Source organism: Mesocricetus auratus, unplaced genomic scaffold (genome assembly GCF_017639785.1).
Source record: "Mesocricetus auratus isolate SY011 unplaced genomic scaffold, BCM_Maur_2.0 Super-Scaffold_100014, whole genome shotgun sequence".
NCBI classification, from domain to species: domain Eukaryota; kingdom Metazoa; phylum Chordata; class Mammalia; order Rodentia; family Cricetidae; genus Mesocricetus; species Mesocricetus auratus.
In genome coordinates this window covers 32,687,864-32,709,605 of record NW_024429197.1, presented here as the reverse complement: position 1 = coordinate 32,709,605, position 21,742 = coordinate 32,687,864, and the positions used below count along the sequence as shown (strand labels likewise).

General features: G+C 39.9%; 1 protein-coding gene across 5 annotated transcripts in view; it reads left to right on the top strand.

The window, feature by feature from the left end:
• The window catches only part of Usp24 (ubiquitin specific peptidase 24), a 125,450-nt gene that overhangs the window by 99,069 nt on the left and 4,639 nt on the right, over positions 1-21,742 (top strand). For all 5 annotated transcript variants that reach the window (XM_040757040.1, XM_040757043.1, XM_040757042.1 and 2 more), the window contains 15 exons: positions 484-625; positions 1,088-1,238; positions 2,961-3,056; positions 3,536-3,639; positions 4,696-4,809; positions 7,919-8,015; positions 10,264-10,380; positions 10,758-10,850; positions 12,141-12,243; positions 13,968-14,089; positions 14,401-14,514; positions 16,290-16,355; positions 18,075-18,141; positions 19,233-19,311; positions 21,198-21,273. In XM_040757040.1, the coding sequence (XP_040612974.1) occupies positions 484-625; positions 1,088-1,238; positions 2,961-3,056; positions 3,536-3,639; positions 4,696-4,809; positions 7,919-8,015; positions 10,264-10,380; positions 10,758-10,850; positions 12,141-12,243; positions 13,968-14,089; positions 14,401-14,514; positions 16,290-16,355; positions 18,075-18,141; positions 19,233-19,311; positions 21,198-21,273 (1,541 nt within the window). The remainder of the gene's footprint in view (positions 1-483; positions 626-1,087; positions 1,239-2,960; positions 3,057-3,535; positions 3,640-4,695; positions 4,810-7,918; positions 8,016-10,263; positions 10,381-10,757; positions 10,851-12,140; positions 12,244-13,967; positions 14,090-14,400; positions 14,515-16,289; positions 16,356-18,074; positions 18,142-19,232; positions 19,312-21,197; positions 21,274-21,742) is intronic.

Here is a 21,742-nt window from a genome sequence, read left to right as displayed (position 1 = left end):
TTTCCAAAGCTAACCACTCTGCATTGGACAACTCTTGATAGCCAACATGATATAATCAAGCTGCTTAGGGGGGAAATGTCTAAAAATACTGGGAATTAACATAAATCAAGAGGGTGAAATAACATTAGAGAAAGCTAGTGAATAAAGAATTTCGACTTTAAAAATGGTTCCAGAACTTGCTGGACACTAAAATTGTGATTTCCATTTGACTTACACAGAGGTATAATTACTTACAGAAGACAGTTCAAGGACCTGTGCTTTCCAAATATTTATCATCCAGTGTGATAAAGATAGCTTTCCTCAAGGGGAAGTACCGTAACTTGCTTTCTAGGCAACTCTCCAAGAGACCCACATTTTACTTACACTTTGCTCTCTGCAAATTTTGTAAATGAATCGATGAGTGTTTAGGTCCTTTATTATAGAAAATCATGCTAAGAAGCATCTTATTTACCAAAACTTCTCTCCTAATGCCTTGCAAAATAGCAAACCCATACACTGATGTACGTCGAAGATACTGGAATGCCTACATGCTCTTCTACCAAAGGGTGTCTGATCAGAACTCCCCTGTATTGCCAAAGAAAAGTCGAGTCAGCGTTGTAAGACAGGAAGCTGAGGATCTCTCTCTGTAAGTTCTCTCCCATTTAACTTGCTGTGTGATTTCAGTAGATACTGATTAGATCTTTATATGCTCAATGTTTAAAAATAATGAGCTAAGCTTAAGAGAAGTCTCTTGTTTTTTGCTCTAAGACTTTATTGCCCTGGCAAGAAGTTACTTTGTATTTAGAAACATGTATATAAATTATTCGTGACAGAATTAAGATTTTTATTTTCAATCTAGAATTGAAGTATTTATACATATACTAAATGCACTTTCTGTCCAGATCATAATACTATAACCTTCAGAAACATGGGTTGGTTGTTTTTTTATGGTTTTATTCTTAGTGAATTTTCCTTTTCTATGTTGGATCAGAAAAGTATGCTGTTTATGTTTAAGTATAGTACCCCAGTATATAAATGTGGCAAGTTTTAAAGACTGCTGAAACAAAAACCCCTTTATGCTCAATAATGGTTTGATTCTGTCTCTCAGGTCAGCTCCGTCTTCACCTGAGATTTCACCTCAGTCCTCTCCTCGGCCCCATAGACCTAATAATGACAGGCTCTCTATTCTAACCAAGCTGGTTAAAAAAGGTGAGAAGAAAGGACTGTTTGTGGAGAAAATGCCTGCCCGGATATACCAGGTAAGAACCATATAAACAGGAATGGCGAGGTGGCTCAGCTGTTAAGAACATTTAACTGCTCTCACAGAGGACCTGGGTTCAATTCCAGACACTTACATGGTGGCTCACAGCAACCTGTAACTCCAGTTCCAGGGGATTCAGTACGCTCTTTTGACCTCCCAGAACCAGGCACATACATAAATGGAAGCAAAATACTGATACATAAAGTGAAAATAAATAAATCTTTGGAGGGGGCAGATAGATAATTCCTCAGGGAGAATACTGTCAGAGTATCAGTGTGTCAGAACACATTGCAAGTGCAGAGAACTTCTGGCTGCCATTTCTATGTATCCTCCTCATGTGCCACTTCATCACCCTCCCTTGTCCTTGTGTCTTCTAGAACAGTCTTAGAGGTTGTAGAGATAGTGCCACAGTGTGAGAACAAAAACGAACATACACTCAAGATTGCCAGCGCCATCCCTGAGCAGAGAAACACATTGTTGAAATTATTTTATCTGAGAGAACAAGTCAAGACTCAGGACCTTCAGTTAAGACTAAGCTAACAGTGATGGCCATTGGTTACTGAATACTTGCTCTGTGCTCCAGACCATAAACAAATTTTTGTTTGGTTTGAGGTTTTTTTATTTTTATTATTATTAATTACATTTTTTTAAATTAAAGAGAAGCTTGCTTCACATGTCAATCCCAGCTCCCTCCCCTCCTCCCGAGCCCCCCCCCCTTCCACCCTATCCCCACTCCTTCCCCATAGGGGATCTCCAAAGTCTGTCATTTCATTCAGGGCAGGGCCTAGGCTGTCCCCCAAGAGTCCAGGCTGAGAGAGCATCCCTCTTTGTGGTATGGACACACAAAGTCCATTTGTATGCCAGGGATAAATACTCATCTACTGCCCAGGGCCCCATAGATTGTCCAGGCCTCTTCACTGACACCCACATTGGGGGTGGGGGTGTCTGGATCAGTCCTATGCCGGCCTACCAGCTGTCGGTCTGGGGTCCAAGAGCTCACCTTTGTTCAGGTCATCTGTTTCTGTTGGCTTCACCAGCCCAGTTTTTACCCTTTTGAGACAGGTGCCAACTATGTAACCCTGGCTGATCTAGAATTCACTGTGTAGATGAAGCTAGCCGTATACTCACAGAGATTCATCCACCTCTGCCTCCCAAGGTCTGAGATTAAAGGCTAAACAGGTTTTTACAAATTAATTAAACTTTCTAAATCTCTTGTAGAATAGGAGGTCTTACTCCTGTTTTTCAGATGAAACAAAACAAGGCTGATTAAACAAGGAAATGGCCCACAATCTCACAAGGCAAGGGTTTGAAATCCAGTTGCCAGATCCAGACCTTACACACTAGACAGCCGGAGCTAGACAGGCAGAGCCAGCCAATATAAGGAAAATGTGCAGTCTTCTTCAGAAGAAAGAGCTGAGCTGCCTGATCCAGGGAGGTGTGGAGGTGCTTATGGATAGGGAATTCTGTTTGGCCCTTTACACAGCTTGCTAGGTTTCCCCAAAGGATATCAGAAAGGGTGATACATACCTTTCTACAGTGCCGTAGATTTAAAGGAAGATTTCTCTCTCTCATTTTTCAAAATTCAAAACTTGCAAAAAGGTAATTATAAATTATAACTTGCTTTTTACAAGCCCTTATTACCTAAACATTTTGGTAGAAATAACCCTCCACATACTATTTTATCTGTTTATTAAAAATAACCACTGATGTTGTTTTGTAGATGGTGAGAGATGAAAACCTCAAGTTTATGAAGAATAGAGATGTGTACAGTAGTGACTATTTCAGTTTTGTTTTGTCTTTAGCATCATTGAACGCTGTAAGTAACTAGTTATAACTAAAGAGCTAAAAAAAGTGATGCCTTTATTTCGGATGTTGGCATTTGACTAGACAGAAAACCCCATTTCCTATAAATGTGTTACTTATGGATGACACTAACATGCAGGCAGCTTTGGGGCTGTACAGTGTGTGTTGAGTGGTATGGGTCACACAGACTGATTATTTTTTTTAGATTTTTGTCACAGATTTGGGGTACTGTGTGGTCAAGTGCTATGGGTCTTATCAGTTGTTCCTCTGCTTTATGGATTGACTTTTCCTAATCTGTAGTCATATACTTACTGTCAGACTCAAAATTAACTTCCCAGTATTTCCTTGTCTAGAGTACAGTTGCCATACAGGGCAAAGACTCTATTCTGAGAGGGCTTCATTTAAAATGTAAATGAGTGTTTACATTCTATATAAATATGTAATGATCTGTAAGACTTGTGAAAAGTATCTTTTTTTTCCCTCCTCTCATAGACCAAATTAAAGCACCCATATTATCCTTGTATGGCAAAGGTGAGCTTGCAGCTTGCCATTCAGTTCCTTTTCCAAACTTACCTACGAACAAAGAAAAAACTCAGGTAAGAGTGATACGTTTTACTAGTCTGCTGCAGAGAACAGTGGGTAGTTAAGGATGTGTTCAGCGATGTTACAAGCTCCAGATAATATTAGCATCTTATTTATCACCAACTTTATCTCCATCACGTGATAGATTGCCTAGATCATTCTAAATTCTGGGCTAGTGATTGTTGGTCTTTGTCTATGACTGAAGGAGACAGAGAGCTGAAGGGTGGTTTGTAGAAAAATACCTGGAGAGAGAGGAGACTTGGATTGCAAGTTGGGTTAAAGTTGGAAGACTATGGAGCTCTGGCTAGCAGAGCACACTTCTCAAGTGTGGGTTTGGGGAAAGATTTTTTAGCCAGACTCTTAAAGAAAAATAATTAATAGTGGCAGCCTCAATTTATATGTAACAACCAAAAGTACATTAAGCAATAACAGTATTAGATGATGTTAGAAAGGAGAACATGTTTCTGTCCTTTAAGGTCTGCATAGGTTTAAGTAGAGAAATTCAGTTGCTGCTCCCATTTGTGAAATTTACTCATGATATCTACATGCTATATGTACAATTTCCATTTTGTCTGTATTTGCTGTTTGGTGTGCACTGGGGTCTTGGGTATGATGTGAGATTATGGGCAATATAGTCAGGCCACTTTTTCTCTGTCCAAATCTTGAAACATGATTATGTTTTCAAGCTTATTAATGATTTTAACAATATGATATAAAATGTAAGCTATTCTAAAGGTAAGCCCTTGATGACACAGGCTTAGTTGTTCCAGACAAAATGTTACAGATCTGGTCTTCATCAGTTGAAGTTGACTGATAAAGATATAAAAGGCAAAAGTAAAATCCAAGATGTAGGCACCTACACATGTTTTTTTCCTGTGAGGGGAATTTTCCATAAATAACCTAAACATGGAAAACTGGGTAAGCAGTGAGAGTGAGTAGTCACTGGATAGCTAATCTACCCTTTGTTCCTGGCCACAGTGGAATAGGTAGGTAGACAGGTGTGACACGCTGTGAAACAACTCTCTGGGCTTACTTGCTGGAGCCTGACATTGCTGCTTGCTCTTTTAAAGGGTTGATACTGAAGAATGGATTGCTACTATTGAAGCATTACTTTCAAAGAGTTTGGATGCTTGTCAGTGGCTTGTTGAGTATTTTATTAGCTCTGAAGGACGAGAACTGGTAAAGTAAGTGTCGAGATCTCTTAATTAAAAGAATGTGTGTCCTTTCCTATCATTTAGAAGTAAAGCTTATAACCATTTACATTTAAGCTTGAAATCATTTTTCAGATTAGAGTACATTTTAAGCTTTTCACTAAAGTAGTAAAGAAATTATGTCACTCAAATCACTTGTTGGACTAGATACTAGCAGGTTCCATGACTTCAGGAAGAGAGTGTAAGGTGTTCACAGCATACAGACCCTTAATCCTTACTCTGGCTCAGGAGAAGCACGAAAGTGCCTGTCCTCGGGTACTCTGTCTAGTAACAAGTAAATAGGGACTGTTGCAGCCCTATTACTATTATGTAGTCTATCTATGCTTAGATTCTGGTCCCCAAAAAGTTAGCTATGATAGTACATTACCTATGTATCTGTGAGGAGAAGAATAATTTGCCTTTTCAGATAAAAATTCTAGAGTCTCCAATCACTGTTATTGTTTACATCTTACTCCCAATTGAGCTTATTGAGTCAATTTCCCTTATCCTTGGTGAGTTCATCATTATAGAAGAGCTCAGCAAGACCCCTCCAATGTTTGCAAGAACTTGGCCTGTCTCCTTGGCCCCAGTAGGCTCTTCCTTCCCTCTGATTCGGCTCTAAACCTCTCATTTGAGATCACCCTACTTCTGAGTAGTAGCCTAGTTTTGGGTGTCACTGAGAAAGTGATTAAGAGGTGGTCACTCATAACACATACCACACATCTGCCATAGTCTTTTTCCATTTCCAGATTACAAAGTGCCATCTCCTCTCAGAATGAATCTATCTGCCAGCCTTTCCAAGGAACTTGGCCTTTCAGATAACTGCTCCTTGTCTTTACCTTGTAGACTTCTCCCATTGGATCATTCTGTTAGCATAAAATGTTCTGATATTTCTCGTGTTAAAACAGGCACACAGCAGGACAGTGAGGCATGCAGGTCCCTTCCTACTGAGGGACCAGAGTCTGGTGATAAGAGAAATTTTACTGGATTTTAATTTATATGTTACTGGGATAAAACCAAAGGCTTCACACATGAGTTGAGCACTGCCACTGAGCTGCATACCAGTCCTACTTCTTTTCTGAAAGGTCTTATCTACCTGTTCCTTTAAAGTGTGCAGTGAATATAACCTTTTACCCGGTTTTCTAATTCAGTTTGAAAATATTTTCCCAATAGATCTCTCAAGCACTGTGCCAAAGAATGATTATACATTTGGAAGGTGCATAGAAAATATTTCATTTAGCGTCTTATTTATACAAAGGCATACTTGATTTTGAGTGTCTCCTGAGAAATTGTCTTCCTTTGGTAGGAGTTCTTAGTATTCCTGATGTCCAGCATCCCATTACCTGATTTTTTTCTATAAGGTTTAATTACTTTGAGTTGCTATGAGTTTTAAGAAACTAGTAACAGGTGCTATACAGATGGTTCAGTAGTTAAGAGCACTGACTCCTCTTACAGAGGACTTATTCAGTTACCAGCACCCACATGGCAGCTCACAGCCATCTTTAACCCCAGTTCTAGGGATCCATTGCCTTCCTCTGGCCTCCTAAGGCACCAGACATATGTGTAGTACACATATGTGCAAGCAAAACATCCATATACATAAAACAATAAATCTTTTTAAAATCTAAAAAAAGTAAATAAAAGGAGTGGTTTTAATCTAGTTCTTTATTCAGAACCTCCAGTATATTATTTTGCATATGTGCATGCATATATATGTGAGGGGGATGTACCTAGCTGCCCTTCTGTATGGAGGCAGAGAACATACTCAGGTCCACCGGTCTCCACATTGCAATCCTAGCACTGGAATTAAGTGTTTTTTAAAAACCAATCTGGGAATTCTGGGGTTTGAACTCATGTTTCAGGGCAAGCACTTTACTAAGCTATCTCCCCCACCCATAGAGCCTTAAAAAAGTTTATCATTGCTATATTTAAAATATGTCCTCACTAGTGCACATAGGACACACAGAGAGAACATGCATAAGGTGAATATCCCTTTTTCTAAAATGCTTGGGACCAGACTATTTTGGAGATTCTTTAAATTGAGGGATATTTGCATTTATAGTGATGTGTCTTAGAATGGAACACAAATATAAACATTTATTCACTTTATTTTATGTAAACATATGCATAATCTGGAGATAATTCTGTGCAAAATTGTTCATCTTTTTGTATGCTAACGGTTTGATGGTATAGAATTTTCTAAAAGTGTCATCATATAGCCACTAGAATTTCAAATTTTACTGCATTTTGGAGTGAGGATGGATAAATAGCCTCTACAGATACTTATCTGACTGAAATGTGAACATGGTGGCGGCCTCTTTTATATCCACCCCCCATGCTACTTCTTTCTTTACACAAGTTTTTAATGTAGGTTTTTGTGGGGTTTGTAATAGTGAATGTTTGCAAATTGATCTAAAGAAATGTAAACCACTAATGTAAAGGATATGTTACATCCTTTAAGAACTTTTTATTGTAGACATTTATAGGCAGACATCAAGGTAGGCAGAAGTATCTCACAAAGCTTTCTCTTACCTGTCCCAGTCTCCATGCATGGGGTTGTTTTTTCTTCTGTTTTAAAGTTAATTTCAAGCACATAATGTTTGTACAGATCTATGTCCTACAAAGTTCAAGCATTGGCCTTGATGTATGTGTCTCTTGTGACTGTTAACTTTTAATACTTACATCCCCTAGTCTCCTGCTCTTGTCTTAATTTTTATTTGGAGGCCACTGGCCACTTGCCCACTAGACCAACCCCACTCTAGACCTACTTTCACCCTTTTGTGTGACACCAGGAAATATACAGTATCCCTCAAGAGTTTATGCACCTGGCTAGCAGATGTCATGGGTCTGTTGTCTTTTCAGCATTTGAGTTACTCCTTAGAATCTTGGTGGACTTTCAGCAGAACCATCTGTCTGGTTCCCATGTCTCATTTACAGCATATGGAGTGACCTGAGGAAGTCACACTTGCCTGGAAACTCTCAGGATTCTTGAACTAGTACTTCTGAGTCATTTTATTTTGTGGCTGTTAGATTGGAAGTAGGTAGCACAGGTTAGGGTTACATACTTGTGTCCTTCTTTATACTGTGTTTCTCTTTATTTTAGGGTTTTCTTGTTGGAGTGCAGTGTGAGAGAAGTACGCGTTGCCGTGGCCACCATTCTGGAGAAGACCTTAGACAGTGCCTTGTTTTATCAAGATAAGGTCAGTCTCACTGTAAACTTTATGTATTCTGATTTTATCAGATATTCTCAGTTGTACATAATAAGAAAGAAGACCTGAAATTGGTGGTTGGGCTTGTTTATGCGTGCGTGCATGCATGTGCACGCACATACACAGTGACTTTCTGATACAGGCCAAGATAGAAGGCATTCTATCCATCCCTCTTTATGTTCCAGATACCAAGATAGAGACTGAAAAGTATTCAGATGTGCTTTTGTCTGCTTTAGGATTTTCCTCTAGAACACTTCTGGCTAGTCTTCTCTCAAGAATCTGTGTTAGACTCTGAAGTGAGACTAATCATGTCTAGACACACTAATCTAGACATTCTGAGTGATGCTTGGCTGTTTCCTCAAAAGCTGTTTTCCTGATCTGACTGCTTTTGGCAGCCAAACCCTTGCCATCCATCCCAGGACAGCGTAGTCTTCACAGCCTTCATTTCCTGAGTGTTGTTTCTATCCTTCAGGATACGTTCTTCTTCCTTACCCTGTTCTCTGCAGTTAAATCTTCAGAGTCTTAATCTAACATACACATGATAAAACAAACCATGGTGTTTATTCCCATCTTCAGTTCCCAAAGGTTTTAACCCTATGGGGAAGTCTGTGGTGTATATTATCAGTCTGGTTGTTCAGTCTGTTATTGAGTACTCCCCAAGTTTGCTGTTTCAAACAGCTGATACTACATGGAAAACTTTGAAAAATAATAGTTTCAGAATAAATTGGCTCCTTACAAACATTGACTTCAGACATTTTGTGCATCCATGAATTACTGGTTATAGGAAAGACTGCTTCAAATTCAGATATTGACTTCACTGTGTAACCTTGAGCATGTCCTTGGAAGAGGATGTTCAGGATCCAGTGTCTGGGCACCCAAGCCCTTAGTTCCCAGTACCACCTGCTCCAGCAAGCACTATTAGACCAGACAAGCCAAGGAACAGGACGCCAAACGTGCCCTTTAAAAAGGTCTTGAAAGTCCTCTCATTTCCAGGAGTCACTAGACTTATATATCCTATAAAGGAATAGTTGTCCATCCACTTAAACAGTAGAACCTCTCATCAAGCAAAACCATACTGGGTGCAGACAGACTGAAGTAGGTCACTGGGAGCTGCTTGGAGAGCTTGAATACCATTGCTCCAGGACACACCCGTGGGAGTGGTCTAAGATGTCTCAAGAATGCTTACCCTAAGAACTCTCTTGCTCTCCTTCCACTGTATACTCCAGAGGAAAGGGGCAGATTTAGTACAGTCTCCTTACAGATAGGGTTAGGCCATAGAACATCACCAACCTTTTAAAGGCAAAAGAGTGGGTAGTAGGAGAGAAAGGAGTAGAGGGTAGAAGCATGGAAGCCACTCCTGAAGTCAATTCTATTTGGTAGCCAACTAATAATGTATTTTTGTGTTTGTTTTCCTCACAATGGAAATTATACCTCTTGCCACCCACTGTATCTGTACTGTAGAGTACTTTGAAAATGAAGTGCTATGTAAGTGCTAACTTGTATTGTATTTATCTTGGGTGTGACAGGATGGCTGGGGTATTCCAGAAGTCTATGAATACCATCTTCAGAAGAATATAAGAGTAGTGACCCTGGTCTTAATGCTTGGATAATAGATGAATTTCTAGGGAGTTGTCCAGAAACATTTGGGGTGGGAGGGAAAGCAGAAGCAATGTCATACCAAAATGGTTTCTAAACAAATAAAATGTTTTTCAAAGCTTTCCATGAGGCGTCAGCGGGCTTTCAAGTAAGTTCCTAGTTGAGTCGGTATTGCCGTGTCATCTGTCAGGCTGTTGCTCTCCATTTGCTCCATCGGCTTGGTTCTAGCCCTTCTGCCTGTGTCTGTGTTTATTCTCTGCATCTGTGACTGTGAAGAAGCAGCCTAGTGGAGGGAGGGATTCAAAAATCCATCTCCCCTTGGTACCCCACCTCTCTGTAAAACAGAGAGATTCACTCTGAAGAACACGTGACAACTGGGACAGTAGGATTGTGACCTGGACACTGGTGCCTAGGAAATAAAATAGCCTCTCCCTTAATTCTCCTATAATACTGACAGTCCTCCGGAAGGTAAAAGGATAATTCTGATTTGCTCTCCAAAGCATAAATCCATCTAAATCTGAGACTGGATTGTATTAATTTCCCTTTGTTCTTATGGTGGTTTACTTTCAAATTAATCCTATGACAAGAGTCTGTCTTGTCTTCCTTTTTTTTTAATATATAATATCCTCTTTCCTCTTGCCAGTTAAAAAGCCTTCATCAGTTATTGGAAGTCCTGCTTGCTCTTTTGGATAAAGATGTCCCAGAAAATTGCAAAAATTGTGCTCAGTACTTTTCCCTATTCAACACTTTTGTGCAAAAGGTAAATTATTGTTTCCTAATGTATTTTCCTAATGCAATAGATTTATAATCTAAAAATACTTGATACGTGGAGAAATACTAGATTCCATTCTGTGTAGTGGTTTTATAAATGTTTCTAATTAAATCTAAGTTAGTGGATTATTTTACTTGCAAGAATTATGACACTAGTGGGTATAGTTACTGACCACAGTGCAAGACAGCATCAGTGGTTTTACATAGTAGCCATCAGGAGGCAATATAAAGCTCAAGAGGTGTTCAATTAGATGTTAACAAGTGTTCGCTACACAGAAGTTACAGCACTTAATATAGTGACTGTATTTTTAAAACAACTTTTATCTGGCTGAAAGTATAACTTGTCATTCTCCTGCCTTGTGACAGCAAGGTATTAGGGCTGGAGATCTTCTTCTGCGACACTCAGCATTGCGACACATGATCAGCTTCCTCCTGGGAGTCAGTCGACAGAACAGTCAGGTAAGGACTGTTTGCCTCTTCTCAGTGAGATGCCACTGAGTTTAATTTTGTTTCTTTTTGTGAATGATAAATGTTGTAACTTCATTTAGTTCTGGGTAATAATACTGTGAAGATCTTAAAAGTCTTTGGAGATTAGGGGAAGAGGAGGTTCAGTAGGAAAAGGAATCAGTAACCTTGGAGCAATCTCCTTCCTTCCTAGGGCTGTGAATGTTTTGAGGGTGGTTGAAATCCACCTGTGAAGCCAGACTGCAGAAAAACTGAATTATACTGCAGTGTGATTCTCTCAGTCAAACGCTAGGAACGTGTTAGCTCCCAGAACATTACTATATATGTGGTTGGATGTCCATAAATGACCTGTTAGAAATTCCTATATAGCTGTTTTTCCCATCCATCTATTTCTTTTGTTTGATAAGGTTTTTAAATACATAAAATTCTGGAATCCAGTAGCAATAGAGTGCTTCATGTGGACCAGGTACACCTGGTCTTTCTCTCATGGTAGTTTGGATACATACAGCTCAGTAAACTGGGCAGTGTTACTCCTATTCTGTGACAAGAATTTAGACACAAGGTCACAAAGCACGGTGAAATAGCAATCTGTGCCCAGCTCAGAGAGTTTCAGAGTCTGAGCCTCTTTATTGTGTGCTGTGCTGTTCTGTGCTGCGCTGTGCTCCTAAGCTTCCCTCAGCTCCCTGTCACATCACCGAGCTGCCATTACACTTAAGTAGTAAAAACCAAGGGCTGACACCATAATGTGCCATTCTTGTTGACTGCCGAGGTCTGCAGTACTTCTCTTTCATTTCAGACTCATCACAGAGACTGGTGATTGACGAGTTCACTGTATTAGCACTACTATGCTGTTAATATTGTCTGGCATTTGTAGAATACACTAGTTTTGAAGTGTTTTCACCTGGTCCTCAGAACCACAAAGTGGGCAGAGCAGGTAACATTATGTCTGCCATTACATGAAGCATTGTTACAGAGAATGTGCCTATTTACATAACACACAAGAGGCTACCACAGGGCCAGACCTCCTAGCCTCCAGCTTCATGGGTTTTCCTATTACATTGAGTCTCTGAAAAATACCTGGCATGTCATGAGCATACCCAACCTAAACTGAATACTTTAGTGAGTTGATTTTAGAATCTGAGTTAATGTTTTTCAGGGGAGCAAAGCCTTTGAGATAACCTTGGACCATATGTTGACCTCCCTACCATGGTTCAGTAAATTAGCAGTTAGAAGATCCTTTCCCTACACAGAATAGTGGCATGTTTTAATATTCTCTGATGATAGATACGCCGATGGAGTTCCGCACAAGCACGGGAATTTGGGAATCTCCACAACACTGTCGCATTGCTGGTGTTGCATACAGATGTCTCTTCCCAGAGGAATGTTGGTAAGTTTGACTCGGCATCAGAAGCTTGAAGAGAAATACTGATCTGAGGAACTGAATGAATAGTGTTTGTTTCTCAGGTATTTGAGGAGCACTTAGAGTTTTTGTTTTAATTGACTAGTTTATCGATAACAAGAAAAGACACGTTAATCATTGATTTGATGCAGAAAAGACAAGGTTTATTTTAAAAGTGCTCTAGGATTATAAAGACTGATTTAGAGTTCATTTATCGCCATAGTGTGAACAACGGTGTAGTAGGAAAAAGAGCCAAGACTGTTGTCTCCGAGCTCTGTGCACCTAACCAAACCATCTGACTCTATGATCCCTCATGCAAAATGAAACTATTAAAGATAATTCTCTAAGTATAGTAAGGGTTAGTTAGATAAAATACCAAAGTGCTTTGTGAAAGCAAAGGGGATGCAGATGTAAATTAGTAAAATATTTCTTAATGTAACTTAAAAACAGTAGCATTTCCAATTTCTCACCCACCAATAGCAGTCACAACTACACTTTAGTGCTATGATTATCCAGTATCCTAGTCACACACATGTGTATTATGCCTGTATAGTTCATGGGCTTTGTCTTGATAGTCACACAATAGAAGTTCTACAAAGCAGCTAACGGTATGAGTGTTTTCTGTGTCCTCTACTTTTCTATGGTACTTGTATTTACTGTGTTTATTCCCCACAGCAAACTGGAGAGGTACCCTCCGTAGATGAGAAAACATAAAGACACAGGTTCACAGCTAGTAAATGGTAGAGCTCCAAGTGTGGTGGTAATGTGTATAGTAAAATCTAAAGACAGGAAATAAGGAAAATCCCAGAGTACATCATTCTAGCTGAAGACTCCTTAAAAACCATTTAAAGGGATGTTGAAGGACACATATATGGAGTTCTAGTTTGCTTTCTGTTGCTATGGTAAGCACAACTTAAAACAACTTAGTGGGGAGAGTTTATTTGGCTTACAGGTTATAGTCCATCATCAAGGGAAGCCAAAGCAGACACTCAAGGCAGGAACTTGGAGCATAAACAACACAAGGATGCTGCTTACTGGTTTGCTCTCTTCAACCTGCTCAGCCACCTTTCTCATACACCAGGTCCATCCACCTCCCTCGGGATAGATAGCATTACTCACAGTGAGATGGACCCTCCCACGTAAATTAGCAATTAAGAAAACGCCCCACAGGCCAATCTAATCTGGACAATAGTTGAGGTTCCTTCTTTCAGGTGACCCTTGGTTTGTGTCAAGCTGACAGCTAAAGCTAACTGTGACACATGGTTGTGAGTACAGTTTGCTTCCTACATCTGACTCGTTCATCTCAAAATACAAAAGGCTGCTAACTGTGTGAGTTCAAACAGTTTTACAAAAGAAAATAAGAGTGTGTATTCTTATTTTTCTAGAATCAGCCCTTTTGTGTGGGATGAGTCTACTTTAGCATAGTTGGTCTTTTGCAAACAATTACTTAAAGAATAATGACTTGTCCAGTGTCTCTTTGGTAGCAGCTTTGGGTACATTTCATAGCTATAGCCGAGGCAAACTTTGAAAAAAAATAATAGGAAATTGTCTGCATAGCTTATTGGTCCAGTAGAATAAAGGACCGACTGGAAAGAACTCAGCAATTGTGTGTACAACCTGAGGGTTTCACTCTGGTGGACATATGTTTCATGGAACATTTCCAAGTGAAACAAATTGTTGTGCTTTGTGTTTTGTTCTTGGGTCTCCTAAAGCTCCTGGCATATTTAAACAACGACCACCTATTAGTGTTGCACCCTCAAGTCCTCTGCTGCCCCTCCACGAGGAAGTAGAAGCCTTATTGTTCTTGTCTGAAGGGAAACCTTACCTGTTAGAGGTATGTAAGTTCTGTACTGAAGACATTTTCTTGTTAATTTTATTTTCCTATCATCAGTCATTATTTTAACCTCATGAGAATTCTTGCATTTGAAAAATGATGATGGTTACTCCTCGGGATATAAAAGGTACATGTTTGTACAAATCTGTATAAAATGACAGACTCAGATATGCTGAAATCTGTCCTTAGAGCTCAAACAAGAAACCCTGTTATGGGACAATGTTGTTGTTCTTAATCTCTGGAGATTCTGATGAAAGCGAGAACAGACCGCTGACTGTGGCTGCAGCTCACTTCCTGTATCTTCTCACCAGGTCATGTTTGCTTTAAGAGAGCTGACTGGCTCCCTCCTGGCCCTCATGGAGATGGTGGTATACTGCTGTTTCTGTAATGAGCACTTTTCCTTCACGATGCTGCATTTCATTAAGGTACAACTTCAGTTACCCTAGCCTATCTGGGAGCATTCTGTGAAGACCCTAGGAGAGCATTCTCTTGCTCCCAGCAATATGGCTAACGTTTTTCCTAATTGTAAAAAAAATAATATTGTGTTTATTTTTAGAGATTTAAGAAAAAATTAATAACTCCACTGTTTAGTGATGACCACCAGAAACATTCTTTTAATTTATCCTCTTTCATATCTTTTTATTTTCTGTCTTTGAATTTTAATATAATTGAGAGTTTATCAACTTTATAATCCTGTCTTCTTTCACTTGGTCATGTACTTTCCCATATTTCATCCTTTCATGTACCATAACACTTAACCCTTTTTCTAATGGTAAGCATTTGAATATAGTTCAATTTTTAACTAGTTAAGAATAATGCTCTAATGATCATTACTTGGTGAAATTGTTTCACAGCTGTAACGTTTTTACCTGCAGTGTCTTAAAAATCGAAAATAGGGTTTCATGTCTTCTAGAACAGTGATATAATGAATTATAAAGCACTGATCAATACAATAATCACTACCTCACCCATTGCACCTACTAAACACAAAAACTATGCCAAGTGAACTACATTTAACTCACTTAATTCTCAAGTATCCTATGAAGTCAGTGTGGTTTCCAATATGTGAAACTGGAGCAGAGTAAGGAGGGTCGTACAACTAGCCAGTGACAGAGTAGGACTTTAGTACTAAGAAGGTGGGGTGAACCTGTGTCTTTACCAATTACTCTGCCTTTCTAGATGTTATTAGAAAAGTGTTTTAAGTATGTATGTCATTTTACTAGTTTTAAGTCTTTACATAATTATACATTTTGTATTCTCTTGGAAAAAGTATAATTACACAAATAAGGTCAAAGTCTACTTTGACATGCACTGCTGGTCATCCGTAGCCCACTTCCCACTCTGCCCCAAGGAAAAATCTTGTCACATAGATATGTTTCCTTTCAGGTTCTTTATATGAAATTCACACTTGTGTACTAGTTCTTTATGTAGAAGTTCTTTTGTGTAGTAGAATTCCACACTCCTATTTGTAATAGTGATACATGTAGTGTTAACAAATAGCAGTTACTTAGTGAAGTGCATTTGGAGCTCTTAGTAAAGGGTGTTCTGTCCTCATCAAAGACGAAGAAGTTCCTCTCTTGTCTGCTTACCATCCCTGCCACCTTGGAAGTATGTTGATAAAATGCAGTATTCTTTCCCAACTTACTTATGCACAGGCCGGGTAGGACGAGAGTTGAGTCTCCAGCCCCTGCCTGTACTCCATCTCCATGGAATTGTCAATGCCTCTTCTCTCCTCTGGACACATATGTGCATACATACACATAAGTAAAAAATAAACTTTAAAATGCAAAAAGAGGTTCTATAAACCTTTTTCTTCTGTGTCCTAAACTGCCTTTTTAATGCACTTCACTCAAACCTTACCTCAGAGTTTCCCTTTGCATTCTCTTTGCTGCCAGCACCCTTTAGAAAGCAGAGTGGAGTGTGGATGTAACTGTGTAAGGTCAGGGTTGTTGGTGACTGGAATTCTCCCTTTCCCTTTCTTCCTCACTTTCCTAACATAACAGAGTGTCATAGCATACTGAACTGGAGAGCCTTAGAGGCTTATTTGCTCCCAGCTAAGGATCTGGGGGAATTGAGGCCCTGAGAGGAGTTTGCTTAACTAATGACAGACAAACTTGGTAGAACTAGAGCTTGATTCCAGAATTGTGCTTTGCACTGAAAAGTTACCAGATTTTTATTCTTTCACAAATTTCTTTTTAAGAACCAGCTAGAAACTGCTCCACCCCATGAGTTAAAGAATACATTCCAGCTACTGCATGAGATATTGGTAAGTCTCACATTCTCTGCTGACTCAGTAATTATGGGGTTACAAGTTAGCATGTGTTTATAAACCACTAGTTCCTTACTGGATTTTGTTCAGTTTGCCTGCATTTACTGATTCTTCTCCATGTCTGCCATGTGTCATATGCCTTACTGACTTACAGAGGAGCAACAATGAAAGTCTTAGAGCTTTCAGTATCTTGAAAAAGCTGGGCAAAACCACAGGTAATTATACTACAGAGATCAGAGAAGTAATGGATGACAGTTAACCTTTATTGAGGTCTTAGTTGTGTGATTCACTGTGCTTAACCCTGAGGTCAGTTGCTGGGTTTGCAGGTATGACATTGTTGGTCATACCCTTTCTGTTGTGAGGGAACCTCTACGGATTTGACTCGTGTGACTCAAGGATGGAATAGAACTGTGTAGTAGAGCTTGGTGGGGTGGAAAATAACAAGGGCAGGTTACAAAACGCTTCTGCTACCAATGCCAGGATACAGCAACTTCTCCCTGTAGAACACAGGTTGTGTTTAGCCAATAAATTCGAATGTGAAGTGATCGAGCCTATTAGTTGCATTTCATGCAAACAGCAGTCATCAAGAGAAGTAACCATATACCTCCTTGGATGCGCATGTAGCCTCCAGTGTCCCATCACTTCTACTTCCTGAAACATCCCTTTCTGCTCATCTCCACATCTTCCAGCCTGTGCCATCAGTGATGGTGTACCATGAAAATGTTTTAAGCAGGAAAGTGAAATGACTCATCCGCCTAGCAAGACGCCTTTGGCAATTGTTATGAAGGAAGAACAAGCAGGGCTGGATATTGGGAGAACATGCAGGAGCCTAGCAAGAAAGAGAGGCAAAGGGTAGAAGGCCAGCAAGGAGCAGATCAGTTGGAAAGAACTAATAGAATTTAATGATTTGGATTGAGCTGATGAGAGAGACTAGTCCAGGGCCTCCCAGAAAAGAGACTGTCCCTGTAAAACACTAGTGCAAAGGCATTGAAATGGCTTAAACTATAAAAATACATCATGGAAAATACATGATGGGTGTCATCCACTAAAAACCTGTCTTTCTGATCTTTTTCTCTCTTTGATCCCAGTCAGTCCTGTGTTATAAACTTTGGGAAATGGTATAGAGCTGTGTGTCATTGTACTGGGCAGCCACAGGCCCAAGCAGTAGGCTATAGTGCGCAGCATTCAGCATAACTACAGATGCAGCAAGAGTCTGTCCAACAGCAAAACATAAACACGTTTTTGCTTAAGTAAACTAAAAAGGATACAGTGTCCTTAGGATCACAAAACATCTGTCCTCAGCCCTCAGAAAATTATGGATAGAGTTATTAGAAACACATATATAGGAAATGAATGGATCTTTTTTGTTTGTTTTGTTTTGTTTTGAGACAGGGTTTCTCTGTATTGTTTTGGAGGCTGTCCTGGAACTCTCTTTGAAGACCAGGCTGGCCTCGAACTCACAGAGATCCACCTGCCTCTGCCGCCTGAGTGCTGGAATTAAAGGCATGCGCCACCACCGCCCGGTGGATCTTTAATAATTTTATATTTTGGTTTTGAATTAGAGATGTGTTTGGGATACATGGTAATGGCATAACATCCCTTAGTATTGGGCTTTGTTGTAGACACTAACTTCTTGAGTAGAACTGTTGGGAAACACCAGTAACTTCTACACAGGCTACAGCTGTCAGCTGCTAATTTATCTTCTTCTTATGACAGGTCATTGAAGATCCCATACAAGTAGAGCGAGTCAAATTTGTATTTGAGACAGAGAATGGATTACTGGGTAAGTACACCAGCTCCATCCCAGCAGGCATGGCCCCTTTGTCCTCTCTGACTTAGATGACTGCTCCATTAGAAGTCTTGTTCTTGTCACTATGGTTCCTCATCCTGACCAGGAGACTGTTCTACTCAGTTAGGTACAGTCTGGGGTTCTTTCCCAGGTCAGGGAAGGTTCAGGAATGCTATAAAGTTTTCTAAAAGTTAAAAGGGTCTTTCTGGTGACAGAAATCTTTTCCTCCCTCAGCAGCCATGGGGAGAAAACTAACACCTTAGACTCACAGTACTGTCAGATCCATGAAGTTTGATTATCTTTTGACCCACATGTCCATTGTCTACCATGTTCTATGTCTGGACTTCCCTTTGTAGAAACCTGACTTAGCTTTAATACACTATGTCCACCTCCCACCACCCACTAAAATCTCCTTCATCACCGACACTTTGGATTTTGTTGTAAAATGGGGTCACTAGTTATATCACTAGTGATATAACTGTCCTCCTTTGTATAATTTCCCCCTGATCTTTTACAACAATGCCCTCCCTCATCTACCAAACATTTCTCAGAAAATGTCCCATCCTTAAGCAGCACATGGCAGCATTAAGAGGAGCCTAAGAGCTACCATTTAATTGAGGCAGAAAAGAGCTACAAGCTCAAAGATTTCTAAGTCCCAGTTTGGAGCAGTGTGCTATAATCATAGCATCAGCCATACCGAGGCCTCTGGAACCTAAAAGCATAAACACATGGCAAATATGAGTAGGTATTTTTTTTTTTGCTAAAATAGAAAAGAGACAATATTTGTTAAATAGAACCAATATCATAACCTTCCATTATCAAGTGACCAATTGTTGTAACTGCTCTTGCAGTGTGGGGGAGGTTTGGATACCATCCAGTTGAAATTGTAGTTCTTCCAGTTCTAGAAGTCAAGTTACTACATAAGCCTGTGCTTTTAAACTCAGTAAAATGCTAGAGTCTGGTGGGCCTGTGTAATTGGGTAACTGTTCCCTACCCACACATTAAACTTATTTCCAGAGCAAGAACGGTCCCTATCACCTAAACCTCTCCAGGGCCTTCTTGTAAAGTGTCTTGTCTTCCTCCAGCGTTGATGCACCACAGTAACCATGTGGACAGCAGTCGTTGCTACCAGTGTGTCAAATTTCTTGTCACTCTTGCTCAAAAGTAAGTACAAACTTAAAATACAGAGGAAGGGGGTTTAACTGTGGGGTGGAAACTGCCTTGTTTAGGGACCTGAGAGAATCTGACAGACTTGGGGGCATGCTTGCCTGAAAACTACAGGAACCTAATCAGATTGTCTCTCCAAAGAGACCGATGGGGGAATATTAGGAAAGTAATAGATGCTTCAAGGTTTCAAAAAGGAGAAAAAGTAGATAACCTGCCTTATTTCAGAAGGGCAGAAATCAGGTGGGTCTGGAGACCTCAGGAGCAACAGTTGGTGAACTTTCCTGAAGTCCCTTTCATTAACCATCATCTCCTTTGAGCCCAAAGTCCCCAGTTTGAAAGTCTCTCAAGAGACAAAATGTTGTCACCTATATCTGTAGAACACTTAGGAACCAACATATAGTGCCAGGTACTTTGTTTTCATTGCCTCATTTAATCCTTACAAAAGCCTGTGGTTGGGAGATGTCGGGTCACAGATGGTTTGAGTGGCGTCCCCAACATGTAGACTTACACTTTGAGGTTGACCTCAGAGTGAAGGTACTTTTTAACTGTGACACAATATACAGTACAGATCACCTTAACCTTGTTGAGTATACAGTCCATGCAGTTCAGTAATGTAAGCTCATCTGTGTTGGTGGAAGGAGAGAACCAATGCCCACGAGTTGTTTTCAGGACTGCACATGTGTTCCATGATACATAAATAGTAAATTAATAATTGTAAAATTTTTGAAGAAAACTTGTACTTATCACCATCTACTCTAGATCCTTTCATCTTCCAAAACCAAAACCCTGAACCCCCACTGTTTCTTCCTTCCTTGACACTGACGATCATTCTAATTTCTACCTCCATGGATTCCACCACTCTGGGTACCTCATCACTCCCTTGCTTGACTTAGTGCAATATCTTCAAAGTTTGCACATGCTCTAGTTAGAACTTCCTTCCTTTTGAAGGCAATTGCTGCATTGATGCGCCTCGTTGTGTGTGTCATTCTTTAGTTGGTGTTGGGAACTTACGGTGGTGGTGTTAGTCTAACTGTGTGCAGTCCATAATCAAACAAGGTCAGTACTATAGTGACTATATTGTATCTGCACTGAGTCAACTTTTTTTGTCCCAATTTGTAGGCATAGAAGTTACCATTCTTGGACTTGTATCAGAATAAGAATGAGAAGTTTGTTGGACTTAATCTGTCCTAAAAAGAGAATTAGGGTTTATTTGAAATAATGTTTTTTTTTTTCTAGAGGACATAATACTTTGGAAACAGGTGTCATCCAACCACAATCAAGTCCCTTGATTAGACTTGATGTGGGCATCATGTGAAGATGGGAACGTCCAAGTAGTGCTGGGACCAATGGCATGTCCCCTTCCACAGCTGCCCAGTTGCCTGTCAGCGTCCACACATGTCCTGTCTACACACACCAATGGCAGCATCACCTTCAGTGCTGTCTTCAACTATGAGGGACAGTTATTAGGACAGGCAAAGTAAAATAGAAAGGGAAAGAGGTGCTTTCCAAGGATGCTTTAAGATAATTCCCCCAGAATCTCATTCTCCCTTCTTCTGACACAAGATTAAAAATAGTTCAATTATAGAAAAAGATCATTTGTTAAGTATACAGTTTATTGATAGTTGGGTTTGTTTAATTTTCCAGCTTTGAATTTTAGCAGGACTGTGGATTAGAGTTAGAGATAGTGAGACTAGGCACTATTTGCCTTTGCTGCCTTTTGGAGCTCAAGCCACTAATGGTCTTACCTGTCCAAACATAAAGAGAAAAATTAGGTTTAGTAAAAGTAGTGTTCGTGTTTGAAGGTCAGCTGCAGCTGAATGAAAATGGTTTTGTTTTTTTTTTTTTTGAAGTATGTGATTAGTAATAATCTCCTTGATCACCAGGTGTCCTGCTGCTAAAGAATACTTCAAGGAGAATTCCCATCACTGGAGTTGGGCTGTACAGTGGTTACAAAAGAAGGTAATAGAATTCTGAGCTCTTCTATCTCTGTGACATAGGGGTCTAAAACAACACATCTCACCCAGAAAAAGATTTTTCTTCTAAACTTAACTGTAGAATGACCTCAAACTGCTTTCAGATGTCAAATATTTGTTAGATCTATTTGTTGTGGTGGTGTGCATGCGTGTATTAGTGCCTGTGGGAGCCAAAAATCCCCTGGAGCTAAAGTTGTAGGCATTTGTAAACTGCTTTACATGTTTGCTAGGAATCTAAATTGGTCTTCTGTGAGTGGAATACATGTTCTTAATCACAGAGCCATCTCTCTACCCATCAAACATTTCTTTAGTCAGCTCATACGTACATGGGTTAAAGTTATGTCTTAATATGGTAATACCCCCTCCCCCACATCTCACAGGACTGTTTTTATTTATATATGTGGGTGTGTTTTGTGTGTGTGTGTGTGTGTGCGCGTGCACGCACGTGTGTGCAT